Source organism: Morone saxatilis, unplaced genomic scaffold (genome assembly GCF_004916995.1).
Source record: "Morone saxatilis isolate NCDOM2014 unplaced genomic scaffold, NCSU_SB_2.0 Contig2, whole genome shotgun sequence".
NCBI lineage: Eukaryota > Metazoa > Chordata > Actinopteri > Moronidae > Morone > Morone saxatilis.
In genome coordinates this window covers 12,812,139-12,831,902 of record NW_023339762.1, presented here as the reverse complement: position 1 = coordinate 12,831,902, position 19,764 = coordinate 12,812,139, and the positions used below count along the sequence as shown (strand labels likewise).

Below are 19,764 nucleotides of genomic sequence, written 5' to 3'. Positions count from 1 at the left end.
GTGTGTGTGTGTGTTTGTTTCTTACAGCTTGGTCCGTGGACCTTGACGGGCTTATCGCTGCTCAGAGTGTGTGAGCACTGCTGACATACACACTTCTTTCCACAGAAGGTCACCTTGTCTCCAATTGGGAACGGGCTCCTGAGAACACACACAGACAATTTCAGTAAAGCTATGCAGATATGGCAATGCAGAAATTCTCTTTTTTTGCTACATGAAGTTAAAGGGTCAGTTCACCCAAATCACAAAAGAAATTCATGTATTTTACCTCTTTCCCCCTAGTGGTCCGTTTTATTTGCAGAAGTTTTGACAAATACAACTGATATTTTTACTGATACCCTAAAATAAAAGATGTGAAGATATTCAACAAATGTTTTTACATTGGGACTATTGCATAACAAAAAGTTAGTGATAGGAAATAAATAACAACATTTTCCTGTGAGGTCTGAGGAGTATTCCTGTAGTTTGACACTAATTGGAGATTTTATTCTGTTCTCCTCTGTGCATTTGAAGTTAATAAAGAGTGAGTTTTACTCACACAGCACTGGAAATCCCACAAATATTTACAGTGTTTTTTCAAATTCCTCACTGAAAAATATATATTTTTTAAAGTAAATCAGGGTCAGTTGTGCTTTTTGATTACACCTACACATACACATTAGTTTGCAAAGAATATGTTTTAGCAAACACGAAAAAAAAATGTTTTAACGGAAATATTAATACAAAAGTACATTAAGTACTACAGTAATGTCTTTTGGCCTCAAGGTTCAGCTGTGGCTGAATCTATTTTATCCAGATCTCAGCAGAGATTTCCAAAACTCCTCTAGTAAAAAATAAAAAAACTTTGAAGGTTGATAAATGATAAAGCATTCACTGTTCTTCTACTGTCAAGTCAGAAACACAAAAAGCTCAAAGAGTACAAATACGATTCAACATTTCTGGTGAGAATCCTGTGTTTTTAAAAACCCAATAAGTACTTTGTGATTATATAGCTTATTATACATTCTCATACATTTCTGTGATGAGACTACACTTCACATTTGGACTGTATCAATGACTCTAGACCTGTATCTGATAACAAACCTGTTGCACCTAAAATCCAGCAACTATGGTAACAGAAGCTCAGGCTGGAGCTGGCATTTGTGATAATGATTATAATAATAAAACAACATTATCAATGTGCTGCCCAGCTCTATATTATGCTATTTGTCTTCTCTGCACATATCTAGAGCGGTTGTTGAGGGAGCTTGAGCCATGCTTTGACAAAAAGTCATTTGAGATACACAATTTTATTTATTTTTATTATTTATTTATTTTATTCACACGCACACGCACACGCACACACACACACACACAAATGGGGGACTCTGTCCAAAAACTCTCACCATAAGCAAACCAAAACCTGATGAGCCATCTACACACTGACAGTTAGCCTTTTATATATTTACTGTACTGCCCCCCAGTCACACTTCATTTACAGTCACTTTTATGAAATTCACTCCAGCTTTGAGAGAACTGAACTGAAGCCAATATTAGATTTACATGATGTATGATAATTAAGCAAGACCAGCCAACCACAACAAACACTACAGATTTAAAATATTTTAAAATGTATCTTGTTTGCTTTTGGATGTCTTTCTCATCAACCTCCTGCTCTGCTCTGACGACACTTACCAGAGTGGTTAGTGAGGTGGAATTCCAAAAACAATTATACAAATAATACTTAAAAAATATATATTTATATTGTAAAGCCAGTCAAAGTTGCTTAATGTCTTTTTAAAGGCTTCAATTTTATAACAGTAAGCCTTCAGGGAGTTTAACAGGCAGGTAGGGTTGAATGAAAAATGAAGAGTGAAATGAAGTGTTTCTGGGTTGTGACACACGGGCACTAAAAAGCAGTATAGCCGCTTTTAATTAAAAAGTAAGGTAGCAAAACAAATTAATTTAAAATGTTGTGTCCAAAGCAGGACACTTCATTCACTCTTACCTTTTAAAACGTGTGTGTGCACCTGTTTCCGAATTTTCCCATCCTTTAGTTTTTATTTTAATAAAAGACTGACTGACAAACCTGGAAAAGGCATGCCTCAATAAACCTTGATTTGTTACTTTTAATTAGCTAAAACTGGTTTGATTGGTTGTATGTAAACATTTAAATGAAAACCTTGCATTGATTCTGCAGTAGTTTTGTGAACTGGTCAATGAATCCAAACACAGACAGCCTGCAGGACTTATATGTCATTGGATTTTAATTATAAAGGGCCACCTGTGGTATGCAAGAAGCTGTGATCGGTAACTGTAAAGCTATTATACACCACAGTATGTGGTGCTCTGTGAGAATCTCATTTGTTGCTGTTGTTTTTGTTGTCAAAGTTATGAATGAAGTAGTGCCAGGAGGATTGCTGAGGACACAATATGTAGAGCTGTAAACAACAGTGTTAAAAGATACAAATATTTTAAATGCACTACTATTACTTCTACTGTAATCACCCACCCATACTATATAACTTTGGATGTATTATTTTTATCATAGAGTTATATGAGAGAGAAATGTCATGAGTAGCTCTATGTCAGTAGGCCCATATGTGTTAAATCTGAAAACGACTATACACACAAACCCTTTTCCTTACCTGCAGATGCTGCAGACGAAGCAGTGTGGATGGTATGTCCTCCCCAGGGCAGATACCACCTCTCCAGTGATGTACTTGTCACAGCTGTCACATTGGGTCCCATAGAGCCGCTGGTAGTCCTCTGTACAGATGTACTCCCCAGAGTGGTGAAAGAAACCCGAGTGCACCAGATCACAGCCACACACTGTACAGACGGAGAGAAAAAAACTAATCAGCTCACTTTATTGCTCAGAAATACAAAGCAGGCTGACCGAACAGAGTGAAAACTGCACTGTATGTGATAGAAACTATTTCCTCAATAGAATAAAGAAAAGTTGCATGAAAAAGCAGTGTATTTATAAATATTTCATGCCAGTAATAAACCAACACATATGATCCCTATGTATGATCCAAGCAGCTGTTGTAATACAGAAACTTTAGTTGTCATCCTGCTTTGACACCGGCGTTAATCTGCTAATCTAGAGGTTTCGCCTTCTGGTTGGAGGGTAGTTAATAGCAGGTATAGTCAGTATTGTGTGTGTGTGTGTGTGTGTGTGCTAGTTGAGTGGGTGGGGTTGTTGAGAGGGCAATCTGTTGTCCTTTCTGACCTCTAAAGGTTAAAACTATAATCTGGTTCTGGGGATTAGGCCAGTAACTATCTAATCTGGTAATTTTTTACAGTATGTTATGGATGTCTGTGCATATAAGAATATACAGTATATGTGCCTGGGTGTAAACTTGTTTTTATAAATGTGTATCTGCATGTGTGGAATTATATATTACACCCCTTGTGCCCATGTTGACAGACAATAAATACTTTTATATGTATTTATGGAGGCAGTGTTATAGATGCATGTCCAGGCAAAGAGACTACACACAGATACACACACTGTGTTTACTATATATACTGACAGCATGATGTATGGCTTTTATTTAGTAAATGCAAAGTCCTTCAGCCAAATGATTGCTTCTGGTCCAGCTGTGCGGAGGGTGAGGAGGCCTATGCTGAGCTGGTCGGTTCGACAGTTTAAAAAGGAGCTGAACGATGATTTGCTTCAGCTATCGGGGGGCAGGGAGCTTACTCTTACCTCCCATCAGTTGTGTTTTACAGACTTTAAAACAACATGTACCATTCAAGGGGCCACTACCACATCCTCTTACAGTGTCACCACTGATGCTGTCAGTGTCAGTGCCATGCTTTACCTATAAAGCTCCACACAAGTCAACACATATCTGTCACTGTGATATAACCTGCAGTGCGCAGGCCCAGCCATGAGAGGCATACACTGCAGTACCAACTGGCACCATGATTACCTGGATGTACTGTAAGCTAGACATCTGAAAGGCAGCCAACGGATCAAGATATCTGACAGTGAATTGAATGTCTGGTCTCTAATTAAGCTAATGGCTCTAAACCCAGTGGAGTGAATGGATCTGATCTGATCCGAGCCAGCGTGTTAAGTGGCTCAGACAGACAGACAGACAGACAGAGAGAAGAGAGAGAGAGACAGAGGGAGAAAGAGAGAGAGAGAGAGAGAGAGAGAGAGAGAGAGCATGTTTGCTGATGTCTTATCACATTTCATGTCATGGTACAAAAATAGTCATGTCAGGAGGAACACTCCAAGGTCTCTTTTTTTAAAATATTAATTCTGCCTTGGTGTGTGTTATTCATCCCAAAACCTCTAAAATGTAAAAGCACACTGTCAATATCTCTGCATATGTTGGCTTTTCTGACATGGCATGACATGCACAAAAACTAAAATAAAAAAAAGAAATAAACAAATGTCCACAAGGGGGCAATGTTATCTAACAATATAATGTGGCTTTTGCACAGGGGCAGGAAATAGGAAGTCCTTTATGTTCTGCAATGATTGCAGTAAATTCAAAATATTCCCCATGTGTCAAGGAGCTATAAAGACAGCCAACAGTTTGGATAACAGGCTCACGTTACACACTTGCTGAATGTAAATATTTGTCAGTGAAATAGCAGATATAGGCTCATTCATTACAAAAAGACAGAAAAGGATTGCTCTTTTTATGTCTTTGTGCACCTTTTAAAAAGGAACACAAAAAGCTTGGCTCGCTCATAAACACATGAATTGCATGAGTGTTGCTCATCAACAACAGAGACTGAGGAAATTCTTGAGCGTAGCCTTCAGTACACACTCTTCTTCCTTTTGAATAATGAGGTTTTTTGACCGAATTCAGCTCCAAGGACTATTCTGTGTATTCTGCCCTCTCCACAGTATTCAGCTTGCAAAGTGTATTCACATGGGCTTCCTCTGTGAAAGAGACTGATAGCTGCTATCCTCGTTGACTGCTTGTCTCAGGAGTGCTGAGGAGCAAAATGTTTACAGCTGCACCCTGTGATAGCTTTTTGTGAGTGGGCAAATGACTGTAGCAGAACTGAATATGCTTTGATTGCTCTCCTCTCCTCACCATCTCAGAGGTCGCAGCTCAGGAGACTGAAGAGCCATTATAGCAAAATGCCTGCAATAAGCAGATGGTCAGGCTATGGTGATAGTGTGCTTGGTGGACTGTTGCAACCTGAGAGCTCCATCCATTTTATTTATTGTCTGTCTATACACCTTTCTGTCCTGACAGGTACAGCTGTTGAGGTGACAATGCTTATGGACTTTGATGGATATGATTGTTTTCATATACTTTGATTTTTTTTTCTTCATATGCTATACTATACAGCAGGCCTGCCGGATGAGTTTATATGTATTTTTGGTTCCTGTTCCTTTTTGATCCCAGAGCATTTCTTGCAAGTGAGGAAATATAGGCCCACAATTGAGTATTATGGGTGTATGATGGGCTCTACACCTAACTGTTTGTGTCCAGAATGCCTCCACAGAGAGACGTCCATCAGAGCACCTCACCCTGTCCCTACAGGCTAGCACAGACACTCTGCAAAGGAAACTCATTTCAATGTATCCATGATCTTATCATTGCAGTCACAAACCAAACTTGCATAGCTGAAGGTTGCAATTGGAACATAAATTGACTTTTAAACTGGGAGCTTTGCCTTCAGGCTTTTTCCGCTATAATTTCCTGGCATTACAACGCCTATATGCAATTTTGAGCCTTACGCTCCGTGTTATGTTGTGAACATCTCAGTGGTCGCATATGAGTTCCACATCATGAGCTCCATATTGGTCCCTTATCTGTTTGCCCACGTGGGTCATTAATCGTGTGGACTCCCTGTGGGGCTCATATGAGCAATCACTCTCAGGTGCCACAAGGGAATCTTGTTCTGTTCGCGTACTTACACTATTCACAGCAAAATTTAGGGCACTGACTCCCCCAACTCCTCTATCTTTGTCCGAGGTTAATGTTAGCCTCTTCTCCTAAGACGTTTAGTCCATGACCTCACCGAGAGCTTTTGCTTTAGCAGCTGCAGAGTTTGTAGGATTTCTGGCATAGTGGCTAACTATCCAGAAGATTTCCATCTTTAGCCTGTTGGTCTGGAAAAGTGCCTATGAAGATAAGAGCTGAAAACCTTCCTAACTACAATAATGAAGCATATCAGAGGAGCTGGGCCATTCCTCCAAATCATTACCCTCCAAGGTTTTCCGGCATAGACTCACTAAGTGTCAACGTCTCCAGTGATCCCAAACCTTACCTACAGCCACTACGATGTCTGAATACTCCAGACATTTTTGTAGATCTGAAGCCTCAACTCAGCAGCATTCAGCTGGAGGGACTGTGAGTACCCTTACTCCATACACCCACAACAAGATGGCCCTGTGTCATTAATGTGGCCTGACAGCAGCTTGTTGGTTGTTGATTTCAAATCAGGTCAGTTTTATTTATATAGCCTAAAATCACAAATTTCTCTCCAATGGGTTTACATCTGCACAACGTATAATCTCTATCCATAGACCCTAGATTCGGACAAGGAAGATCTAGCAACATAATGGGGGCCCCAATCTCCCTGGACAAGGCCAGGCGACTGACTTTATATATGGCTTTTTGAAGGGATTGACTTTTTTAATGATAAAAAGATTTAAAAAGCAGCAGTATTCCTACATCTGGAACTCTAAAAAACGGCGTTCTAATTTCTTTCCTTTACTATTGGTGGCGCTCGTCTAGAAGCAGAGGTCAGAAACTGCTGCAGGAACTTAGCAGCCACAGGTGTGTGAGGATGGATCCAAACACAGCGACCAGGCTTTGGATTCAGGAACCTTAGGAACGATGAATGAAACAGATGAGCTGTTTACCGCTCTGGTAGCTAGTGCCGAGGTCACAAATGGGGACATGTCGGATTGGAGCTCATCAAGACTGAAGGCCATTGACAGGTGAAGACACATCCACACAGGTCAGTGCTTCCAGGTAGCTGTTTGGATAACTGTAACTTTGTTTGACTGCTTGTTTACTCCGCCCAGTGTTTGTCTGCGTATATTTGTTGTTTAAGTAAGTTTATAGAAACGCACAGGGAGTTCTACATTTTAGTGTAGTGTTTGGGAGGTAAAGAAGTTATTAGCTTGAACGTTTTAGCGGTGAAGTTGCAGATTGCAACCATTTGAATACAGCTCAGCTTCGGTGGAAGGGGACTTGACTTGGATTTGTGCATCTTTGCAAAACTAGAAACCCAACTTTGAAACCCAGACACCCTAGTTATTTTTAAATGTCTCCGGATGACAAAATTACATTATTTCTTTTAAAAGAAAAAACTCATATCAGCAGTTAAACAATGACTGAACCCTTTTAACCATTGTTGCAAACTTAAATGAAGCATCAAGCAACAGCTTCTTATACTAGAACAGACCAAGAGGGATGTGTTACAATTTGTTTCATTTGTATGCTTGTGTAAAATCTCTTTATATGCAGAGGATATGACTGATTTTGATCTGAGTCCACACTCTGAAGCAACCCACTTAGAGTGGGTGTTGCAGTTTCGACACTGTCTATTGTTTGGACCATTGTATAGACATACAGTGTCTGGCATGATAATAACTGTGATGGTTGAATTAGGAAATAAGGTCAAATGATGAATTCCCAGTATATATGTGATTTCCTTGCTGTATAGACTGTTTCTCAGCAACGCTATATGGAGGGTAGAAAACAGTTTCACAGAGAGCTACAGTAAGAGATGTTGAGGAGGAGTTGTTCTTTGTGCGAATCACAGAAATTATGGGTGGGAAATGTTGAATATCAAACAGTTACCATTTATTTAAGCACAGGGTGCATAGTTCTAGGAATATGGTCAGATCCCAGCATCTTTATGTGGAGAAGGTGGCTCAAGAAAAACACCTGGTTTAAGGAAAAGAAGCATACTCTGTTACTGCATGTTTATGGCTGGTTTAATTACAAGAGCAGAAGTTTGTCCACACTTTGCTGATCCATTTACAGCAAGAGCTTTTTCAGGTTTTCTATAGGAAGCAGACTGAGATCTTTGGATAGAGGATAAATCCCTTCATGCTGATAGACAGCTGATACTGCAGCAGCAATGTCATGTTGCCTCAGTATCAGCTGTCTATATGTGGGCTGCCAAATCCCCCACTTGCAATAATATTAGCTAAGGATTAATGAAAAATCTGCTGAATATTTTCTCAGTTAACCATTTGGTCTATGATATATCATAACAAATGGCAATTAAACAATTTAGTTAATTGACAATCAAAATACTTGTAATTTCAGCTCAATTTTAAACTACTAAAAATGTCCATCAATAAGCTGCTGTGATGTACCAGTGCCCCTTTTTTAACCAATAATTAAAATATCGTTTAATGATTTGCTCAACAGCCCTACACACAGAAACAAAGGAGTCTCTTGGAGCTTCAGCTTTGTTTCTGACAAATAGCGAATGGCTCTAAATATCACAATAACCATAAATCTCATATGTTGTGTGTGATGCCACAGAGACTATGTCCCTTTTTAATTATACAGTCTATGCATTTACCTCAGTAACTAATTATTAATGAAACAATATCTATTTTCTCTGCCTCTTCCAACTTACAACATCATCTTCTGCTGAATGTATAATTGGGTATCTACCCAGTATAATCTTAAGCTTCAGCTCAGAGTTTGCAGCAATTCAAGTATCGAGGTTGGTTCTTCTGTAAGAAAATGCAGCTTGTTAACACTGCTTAAGTGTTTATATACACAGGCTATGATTATTATATAATATGTATTTATATATATATAAGAGGAAGCTACTGCTCATCTTCTGATTTAACCATAACGAGTTTCAAGTCCTTTTAAGCTCAGCATTGTCTATGCAGAAAATGAATGGACCTTTAAATCAGGAGCCCTGAAAACTCTTAATGACTTCTATAAGACACCTGGAGGAGAATCATATCTGTTTAAAATGTAAGAAGTCTAAAAGTCCATTTTGGCTTTAGCAAATACAAATGCTCACCATGCATTGTCAGACTCAAGCTGCTAGCTGGGTTGGTGAGCTCTGTTGTGGCGGTACCATTCATTTCTCCATGAGGAGAGAAGAGTGGCGGTATAATCACCAGACAGTAGTCATCACTGTGAGAAGAGCTGGAGGGCAGCAATCTTCTCTCTGCTGTCTCCCCTCTCACACACAGTGGTTTACACTCTGTCACTGCCTGATAAAACAATTGGACTGACACATGGCTGCATGCACATAACTGTATGGGCATAGCTGCACATGCTGCAGTATACACGCACAAATACAACACACATGTATTGCTGAATAGATCCATGTACAAACACACACACACAAGGACTGGGCATGCAGCCATGTCGGCACAAAACTTCTGTCCTCTTTTTGTCCTTCACATTTTTGGTTTAGTGCGATAAGAATGAGCCACGTTTCCTAGGATGAGTAAGATTTTACAATGTAATGGCACATTTTGTCAAGTGAAAAATTCTTGCATAATGAACATGTCTCTGTAACCATGCTTGACAACATAAGCATGTCTTGTGCTATTGCCAAATCCATGATTACATTATTGCACATTGTCTGCTTTAGCATGCATGTAAAGTTGCTTTTCCCTGTTTACACCCCAGGATGCATTCATTCTCTGATGTAAACTTGAGTGGAAAATACAGGAGAGCACTTGAGGTGTCATTTAACGTCTGGTCTCTACTGATACCAAGAGAGAACAGTAATCTGCACAGCACTGATTTAAAGGCAGAATGGTGTTATTTTTCTCCATCTCTACAGTGATACTATTAAGGTCATAGGAGGTAGAGGTCATTCGCTATTGTATTTGTCTGCCTTTGATTCCTGGTTTCTATCTGAGGATTAGCTTTTCTAGTACACAGATTATGGGTTGTATATCAGAGTCATATATCTTCCAGCTCTATATAGTGTCCTTCTATCTCTCTAAATGTGGCTTGGTGAGAGTAACATTTGGAAAATGACCACAACCAACAATTTGTCAAGCTGTGCTGACTGGTGTGCTCAATTCACTTTCTTCTTCTCTACGATAGCAGAATTACAGTTGAGTGTTCGCTGACCTAATCCAATAGAGGCTCCATACGGACAGAGTAATGTGATTTCCCAGGCTTTTATTCTGTGTCTGCTGCTGGATAGAGAGGGGCCCTGAAGAGATGGCATCTGAATTGGGGATGGCTGTCTAAGAGAGGCAGCCATTGAGCGAGAGGGGGGAGGACATTATGTATGTGATAGGGACAGCAGCAAGTACCAGCCTTGATATGAGTATAGGGGAGAAGGAAAAGGACACAACAGGGTCAAGTGGTTCTAATAAGGCTCACAGTGAAGCATCATTGAACCTCTGCTATTGACTATGGTAGTGTATTGACCTGTTTTTTTCTCTGCAGGTCACCTCAGGTTAGAAGTCTATAGGGTGACCTGCTAATGTATCCAGTATGCTAATAAGCAATGCTGATCTTGAGATTTGTATCCGTGGCCGACTTTTGTAAATGTCAGTGAAAGTGGTCCCTTGTGGGCCAAAAACATGAAACTACTTGAATCAATCATTTCTTTTCTTTTTTTATTATATACATGACACAAGGGAAAAGACACATGACATGAAACTGACAGTGTAAGTCAATCACATGATGAACAGATCATGTTTATTTGTGATTCTAAGCTTCATTAATCAATATTTTTAATAGTGTTTTAATGTTATACTGGTAAATAGTGCCTGTAACAAACTTGATTAGCAAGGGTATGTCTAGGCTTGGTTGCTTTTTATTTACCTTGGGTGGTCAAACATTTTTTGTTGTTTTTGTTTTTAATCCACTTCTAACATGAAATAATATTTCATCATAATAATTAGATTGACCAAAATTAAGGTCACAGGTCATTGATTCATGACCACCAGAACATTTCTTAAATTATTTTTTTGCCTTTAATTTGGTAGTGCAGCCAAAGATAGGCAGGAAAGGGGAAGCGAGAGAGAGGCATGCAGCGAAGGGCTGTAGGCTGGACTTGAACCTGGGCCACTGCGGCAAGGACTCAGCCTTGGTACACGGGGTACATGCTTCACCAGGTGAATTACAGAAGTGCCCTGAAATACACAAATTTACCCCAAAGCTCTGGATAATATTTTGGTACAGATCAATTATTTAGCCTGAATATTTCAAGAGCATACTGGAGCATAGTTTGCAGCTATTTGACAGAAATGTGCTATTATAAATAAAAGTGCATCCGCTCTGATCTTGAATCAGTTAGTTGTAGCCTGGGGCTCCAGGTCTCTGAATTCCTGCCTGCATTTAAAATATCATTGTGCTTCAGAACTCTGTTGTTGCTCATATGACTCCCCCATCCCAGTTGGAGATACCACTGAGCGAGTCAGTGCTTTTATAGGTAGGACCAAGGTTAGGAAGTCTGTCGAACTGGTGCCATAATCCAAACAAATATAGCACCAAGCATAGATAGAAAAGGTGCCGATTGAAACTGACCAAAAACAGCTCTTAAATGAGAACACTGCCATGCGTTGAAGGCATTTCTTTAAAAGAAATTAGTTTTTGCCCACTTTCCCCAAGTGATTTAGAAAGTTTATAAATTGGCCCTCTGGTACACAGGGAATTATAAGGTGTGATATCAGGAAATACTTATTGTTTCTCCCTTGATGGCCTTAATGAGGAGCACGTTAAAGAAGCTGAGAGGCTTGGCTTTACAGCCACAGAGCTCGGTGTGCACTGTAACAAGAAAATAATCAGTAGTGAAATGAAAATTGCTCTACATGCTAGAAAAACATCACCTTACATCAATGAATATGATAAACTTGAAGCTTCAATCAAGTACTGGCACAGCTTGAGTGTCAGCTGAAAACTACATCAAGAGAACTGATACATTAGTCTAAGTGATTAGTGAAGGCAAAATACCCCCTCCCAAACAGAAAATGACTAATAAGAAGCGAATGTGAGAAATAATAACAAAATGGCAATTCAGTCAGAACATCAGGCTATGTTGGTCGTGCTTTTTTTTGCCTTTGTCATTGTAGCTGCAACTCAGGATGGAAAACAAATTGTGACCTCAAATTCTAGTTGGTGTAAATAGTATTGGTCTTTGAGAGGTAATTTTAGAAGGCAATCAATACGAATGATTTTTTCAGTAGCACTGATGAAGTTTGGAATAGTACAGCACCTGACATTTGAGCAGAGGTCTAAATTATGTATTCACCAGGAATGGAACACAGCCGGGGGTTGTGTTTCATTGTTATAGTGGGAACAGAAATAAATCTCTGCATTTGTATATTGATACCCCACCTTTAAAGTTTTCCTTCTAAAAGTTGGACCCATGCATATGTGTTAAATTTATCCTCTGAGTCAATGTTTCATCTAATAGGTCATTTTCCCTCCCCTGTCGGGTAATCTGTTGCTGGCTGTGATTCCATCTCTACTCTCAATCACAGACATGCCCTGAAGGCACTGTAACATCCACGCTGCCTGTTTAAAGCAGGGTCATAAAGAACCTTGCCTGCATCAATATTCCCATATCAGCCCTCTCTGTTGTGCTACAAACCACACTCTGGCAGCCAGAGAAGCATCTGATTGAGCTTGTGTAATCGCTCTGCTAGCCAACACCCCTGTGCTTTCAGGATCTAAAGGCCTCTTAAATTTTTTTTTACTGTACCTGAGAAAGCAAAGGGGTAATATGCTCATCACTGTGATATGCTGTGGCATACAGTGTGCATATGCATTTGTGTACGTGTACCTTTATGCATGCGGATGCACCGTATATTCTAATCTTAGACAGAGTGTAATCCTTGACCCCGGGATTGTAATGAAGTTTGCTGTAAGGCTAGCTGAGCATGGCTTTATATGCTAATGGTTATTGTAACTCTGCATCTAGATTCATTATTAGAGTGCAGACTGAATGAAATAAGCTGACAGGTTTCTGTGTAGATTGTTACTACTGAATTTTTTCTGCAGCTGTATGAATAAATTATTCCAATTTATTTAGGGCAAACTTGGTTCATAGACAAGTTGAGCCAAAAATACAAGACTGGCTGCATAATAATCTACCAGCAACAGTCACTTGGGAAATACTGTCTTATTCCTTGACAAACACACACTAATGGTAAACATACACAGGTAGTGAAGAATAACTGTGTCTTTTATAAACAGAAGCTTTAATTAGACTTTTGCAGTAGTTCTTTATTGCAGTTATGGATTTGCTTATTTGTTGAGCATTGTTGTTCGGCTAGTGTAATTAGAAACGAAGTCACCCATTGATTTGTGGAGTACTGTTTTGAAGCCTCGAGTCTGGCATTATGGTCATCGCCATGACAGTTAGACGGAGCCAGCAAGGTGACGTACTGTGAGTTGAGTTGCTGTCATTGCCTGCGTAGTTTCAACTTATTTTAGCAGGAAACAATGGCGGCTGGCCTGGTCACACACAATCTTGTATTACAGCTAAACAGTCTCCTTAAATTATGTTTCTAAAAACAATTTTAGGTGAGAAATAGGCAACGCAGTAACATAATCTTTAACATAGGATGCAGGTTTAAGACTTCCATGTTGGCTTCACTTTACAGACCCAGAAGTTCTGTCCAATATATATACTTTCAATGTTAGAAACAGACAATTTGATAAAACAGCCATTCTCAACATTTTTCTTTAATTTGATTAAATAACTTCTCTATGAAAACATAACATCTGAGCATTCAGTTCTCTTAAAACAGCATTTGTTATTATTTTCATTGCATTGAATGTATGCTCTCCCTGTCACAGTCCCTGTCCCACCATAATGTCGTACTCAATTCATCAAACCAAAATAAGGCAGCTGTAGATTTTCCATTTGGCTCAAAGACGTGACTGTTAAAAAGAAACAGACTAGGCTTTGATTACATCTGGTTTATGTCAAACGAGGTGATGAGAACCACGGTGTTCTGTTGTGTCTGTGGAATGCAAGTGTTCTTCTTAAACTGTGAAAGCAGTGATTGTGAACAGTACCCCCATAGCTTTTTTAGCTATAGCAACATAACATAACATACAATACTTTGCTACTTCCTTTCCGTTCCTCTTTCTTCATGTTTGACCTGTCTGTCTTTCTTGTTTTGTTTCACCCCCATACCTATAGTCTCATTTCAGTCTGAGGGCCTTCCCTCAGAGGGCTCCCTAGCAATAAGGTCAGTGGTCACTGGGGATTGCAGGGTCTGGTGTCGGAGCAAGTGGCATTGTGATAAATGGGAGTAATCTCACAGTTGTTACAGAATCAGAATCACAAACACTTTACTTGGGGGAAGGGGGAAATAGGAAGCCTTTTTCTATGTTGAGTGAACACAAAATTTATTATAAATATACATATACATAACAATTCCTACATCTCTCTATTTATATACCTTGTTTACCCTAAGCTGTACATGTATTATGTATGTACACAATGTACTGTATGTTGCTACTGTTACAAAAAGCCATGCAATATCTACAGTACAGTATATGATGTATCTATGAAACCTACTTTTTTTCTCAATAAATAGTAATAAATTATCCACTTTTTGTTTTTGTACATTCTATTGCACATATTATTTACATTACTGCTTTGGATTAACATTTTCCCTTTTTCATCACGACCTGATGTCAGTTGTAGCTGCTTTTATTGACTGTATACCCTAAAGATAATGAGTTTCGTCACTCCACATCTTCAGATGACAGACATTTCTGTTGGGCGTCTTTGTCCTCAAATGTCACCTTTTTGTTCCTCTTTGGGTCGATCCAGGAGTTGTGGATAATGGCATTATTGGGGGTAGGATCTGCCTCAATGATCGACACCACTCGCTTCTTCATCTTGCTTTTCAAGACTTTCTGGAACTTCTGCCTAGTGAAGGCATAGAGTAGAGGGTGAAAGATAGTGGTCCCATAAGCCATAACCAGGAAGCCCAGTCTCAACTTGACCATTAGGTCACTGGGGCCCACACTCAGAATGACTGTATTGAGTACTGTGATGGGTGTCCAGCACAGCAGGAAGGTAGACACAATCAGAAGGGACATCCTGAAAACCCTCTTTTGGCGCTCTCGCCTTTCTCTGTGGCGTTTAACAGCCCTGCGCAAGGCGATGATGACAGAGACAGAGGTACGCATACCCAATGTCGGGTTGCGACTGCCACTGCTCTGGGATCCATCTGTGGCTTCTTGTTGCGTTGTCATGGCCGTCATGGATGGGCGCTTTTTCCTGCGAGCCTTCTTCTTTTGTGAAGCATGGAAACGTGTGCCAATGCGAATATTGAGCGCCTGCAGGATCTTTGAGTAGGTTATGAGCATGACAACGGCAGTAAAGAAGAAAATAGGAATCTGAGCAATCAAGTGGTAATAGAGGCCAAGTTCTGTGTAGTACTGGTTAGTGTGGACGACATTCTCTACCAACGTCTGGTTCAGCTCAGCATGGCCCTGGGCGAAGAAGCCTACCTCAATAAAGGGTACGAGGAAACTAACAAAGGATAGCACCCAAATGGCTGCCAGCAGGGCCAGGGCACGCCCCATGGTCAGCACCCGGTTAGCTGGTTTGACTGAGATGTCGTAGCGATCAAGGGTGATGGCCAGCACATTAGCGGCAGTGGCAACACTAGCGAAGGAGACACAGGCTTCATGGAAGCAGCAGACGAGAGCAGTGTCTCCCTCCAGGGAAAGCAGCACCACCACAATGGTGAGAGGGATACAGCACACACAAACCAGGACGTCCAGTACATGAAGGTTCATAGTGACAATGTTACTGACAGAGCTAATGAGGTTCGACTTCATACAGTAGAGGGCAAGAACAGTGAGGTTAGAGCTCATGCCCAGGAGGATTTCCAGCATGAGGAAGCCAGTCAGGGAGACCTGGAAACTAACAGGATAGGGATACGGGCTGGGGGTTGCCGGACTCATGGTGCGGCTGATGGGTTCAGTGTTGTCGGTGACCGTGACGTTGCTCATGGTGGCTTCTTGTTCCAGGGTGGAAAGGATATGCATTATCCTGTGTGTAGGAAGAAGAGAAGAAGAGAATTCATGAAAAGGAAAAGAAGGGTTTGTGCATCTCTAGAAGGCTGTTATTAATACACATCTGAGAAATCTTGTCAGACTTAATGTTGCCAGTTATCAAATAACGAGGAAGCCTATTAAGTTTAAATGAAAAAAATCTAAGAAAAGACACATGAATAGTGCTGGAAAGTTTTTCCTGTTATGCTCTGCTGATTATATGGTCTTACTATATGAATGGCAGGAGTAACCACTAACTATTATCATTTTCTATTTTTGTTATCGTCATCAGTTGCATCCATGGTGGAGGCACATAACAGAAACACTTTGGAACAAATTAAATTCTAATAACATCATCGCTGTAATGGCTTGGTATGCTTTGGCTTTGTACTAGCTTAGTTCACCATCCTCCGTTGAACAGAATATTCAAGTAGACCACAGTACTATGATCAACATTTTTCACCATTTTATGACATTTTATGAACTAAACAACTGATTGATTTACCTGAAAATGATCAACAGATTAATCGATAATTAAATTAATAATAATAGGTTGGCCTTGGTAACTAAAATTGTAATTTCTAGCAACATTTTAGTCATTTCCAAATTACAGGAGGTTGTTCACTGCCAGAATATTCTGCCAGTATGTTTACCTTGTCACCTGTTTGTTCAGGTCTTAAATAATTGAAGGACTAGCAAGTGCACCAAAAACAATTTGTATTTGGGACTGTAATTAATATTGGGTTAGTGGGAGAAAAATCTAATACTCATGCACTCCAGAATAAATTAAAATACTATTAAAAACTGATTAGCACATGCAATATTAAAGTCATCCAACCTCCTAGAGAAATAAATCCAACCTGAACAGGGTTCTAGACATGGAGAACAATAAACGTTATTTTGTAATATTTACCCTTCCCTCCAGCACTATCTGAATACCAGGGCTGTGTAATCAGGCCATAGAGTCTATGTTACATCCACAGAGACAAGCATCACATCCAAACATAGCCAGTGGAAAAGTGTTTCCGCTCCAGCAGAGCCCCCCAGCGAGGCTTTTCCTTTCACTGCTAGTCCCTCCCAGAGAGGCTGACAGCCAGAAAAGCACCTGTTCGTCTCGCCAAAGACTGTCTATGGGCTGCCAGCTTTTTTTCCTGACCTCAATGGCAAGAAAGCTAAGGAATCAGCCACCTACACCCAATGGATGTTAGAAAACATAGGCTAATGTCCTCTACAGACTTTTTCTCAGATCTCTGGTCCATTTGCTTTGGTGATGCTGGGAGCACTGATGGATGAGTGGAACAGGGATAAAATGTCGGAGCCACCTCCTGTTTATAATCTCATGATATTCCCAGGCAGGAGAGACACAGCCAACCAAGAAAACAAAGAAACACAGACTCTTTTCCCTGAGCAGGGCTGGAATGTACTGCTCATAGTATGATCCAAATCCTTGCTTTTTGCTTTTTTTGTCCCCGGTGAGAAGAGAGTAGTCAGATCTGTAAATAGAAAAAATAGTTACATCCATTAGCTTGTACTCCAAGACGCAGAGTTTGTCAGTCAGTCATGTAGATTCCCCAGTTTACACCATAGTAATGTCCAAAATCTGTCCAGGAGAGGTCAGTGCGTCCGGGCAGCATCCAGGCCCATGTCTCCCCTGGGAGCACTAATGGAACAGGCCTTCACTCTGCACCTCACTCATCAGTCTCTGTACGCCTGGCTCCAGCCGCCATTGACTTGTATATCGAGCACAGGTCTCCAGTTTGCCCCTCGACATGCTGAACCCTCAATCACTGGAGATAGCGTGTGTAGAGCAGATTATTAGAGTGCATGTGTGTCCAATCACCATGACATGTGACATTTGTGATCACCAGTATTTATATGTGCATGGGAGGGGGGTTGATTCAACGATTCAGGAGAAGGTCATCCTCATGAGGTAGTGTAAGTGAGTTCATCAGACAGAGAGCCTGCCGTGTAGATTTGCAAGAAAGATCCTAGGCAAGAATTGGACTTTAGGAAGGAGGAGCATGGGCATGAGCTGCATCTTTCTGTCCTTTAGTCCCACATCATTCTTTCACAGTGACCTGAAGAGAGAGAAAGGATAAAGTAATGGATAATTGAAAGAGAGAGATTGGGAGAGAGACAGTAGAAGAAATAGGAGAGAGAAGTGTGGGGGATGCGTTAGTGAAAATAAACATATCCTCAGTAGAGAGGTGACGAGGAAACTGTCATTAGCATAGCAACAAGCCTGTGATGTCTTATCATGTTCCTGTGCATCACCTGATGCACTTTACATCTTTGCTAATGCATTAACATAACAGTAGCACTAATAAAGGACTTGTACAAAAGCAACTGGTATTGCATCCCAGCCTCCTGTTTTCAGATTGAAGATTAACTATAGTAATATTTTGCCATTGTTGTGTATAATAAAAATGAAAAATGAAAAAAATCTTAGTGTAAATTATTGTATGTCACTTGAACAGTCATAGCTGTGATTATATTATCATACAATTTTTATGATAGGACAGACTTTCTTGGAGCTTTAGCGCAGTGTGATTCCTTGGGGAACTTGTCATAAAGACATAAATGCTCCCTCACGTGTCACTATATGTGATCCATGTAATCTCTTCAGTGGAACATGTCGGGCATTCTTCAAGGTTGTTTCAGCGAGGAATGCCATACTTTACTATGCCACAATGTCAGCAGAAATGAGCAATGAGTCCCATGCTCTTACCAGGCAAAAGAAAGGATCATGCATGTTATAAAGATGCCCAGTTTTAAAGTGTACAGTTGCTTATCAAGTTTTTTGTTATAGAGCCTGACAGCTCGGATTATGATGTGTGTGCGTGTTTAGCAGTAAGACCCAAACAAACACAGTATGGGAATACAGACTTCCTAATGCATAAACAAATTATGAAAAGCCTTTTAGAGTGTGATGTTTACAGCAGCAGGCAGCTGCTTGGAATTACAAGTTAAAGACTCAATTTACGTAATTTAATAATTACGTATTATATCAGTTACAAGTAGGTTTCACTTATATTTCTAAATAAAGGTCTTACAATAATACAAGTTATTCAGGAATTTATGTTGCTGATGGTTTCTAATCCCATGCATTTGTTGAGATGTTTGGCATTGAGTTTTATTTGTTTTCACATACACTCTCCTTGGCTGAGTGCTGTAAATCAAACCAATAAGTACAGTGCCCCATAAAAACACAGCAAAGCTCACCATGCAGGATAAACACAGATGCTCCGGAGCTGGTCCATACACCACGCTGTCCCCTCTCCTTACTGCTCTGCAACAATCTACGTAGGTCGACTGATAGAAACTGCTGGTTTATCTTCTGTTCCTCCCAGCAGTAATCCAAGAAGTGGGATTGAATATTGATGAACACACAAGGGTCACAGAACTGACAGATGTTCTTTCCTTCCTGAGTCCCAGACAGAGAAAAACAAGTCCACTGAGATTAGTCCTGAGAGGGATGTTGGTCTTCTTTTTCTCTCTTTGTCCCCCCTTTTTCTTTTATCCATCCATATGGACTGATTTGTAAATACTCATCATCTCACTAACTCTCTGTTGCACTCCCTCCCTCCCTAACTGCCTGGATAGGAGTGCAAACCATCACACTCCTGGTATCTATCTCCTGCTCTGCTCTCTCTCTCCCTCACTCCCTTGTTCCCTCTCTCTCTCTCTTACTGCGGAGGTTTGCAGTGCTCCCCCAATCCTGATTGGTCCTCTGTAATAGGCTTAACCCATTCCTCTCCAGCAAGGGGAGGTATTTCCTTTTGTTCTGACTCTATCCTCTCTTCCCTGACAGTGA

The 19,764-nt window shown here is 40.3% G+C and overlaps 1 protein-coding gene across 1 annotated transcript; it reads right to left on the bottom strand.

Annotated features, from left to right (window-relative positions):
* Window positions 1-14,321: 14,321 nt before the first annotated feature.
* On the bottom strand, window positions 14,322-19,551 carry LOC118330055 (G-protein coupled receptor 22-like). Its single transcript, XM_035664438.1, has 3 exons — window positions 19,173-19,551; window positions 16,864-18,028; window positions 14,322-15,948 (listed from the first exon to the last, which is right to left on the bottom strand). The coding sequence occupies exon 3, from the start codon at window positions 15,942-15,944 to the stop codon at window positions 14,628-14,630; it is 1,317 nt and encodes a 438-aa protein (XP_035520331.1). The 5' UTR covers window positions 15,945-15,948; window positions 16,864-18,028; window positions 19,173-19,551; the 3' UTR covers window positions 14,322-14,627.
* Between the last annotated feature and the right edge of the window lie 213 nt (window positions 19,552-19,764).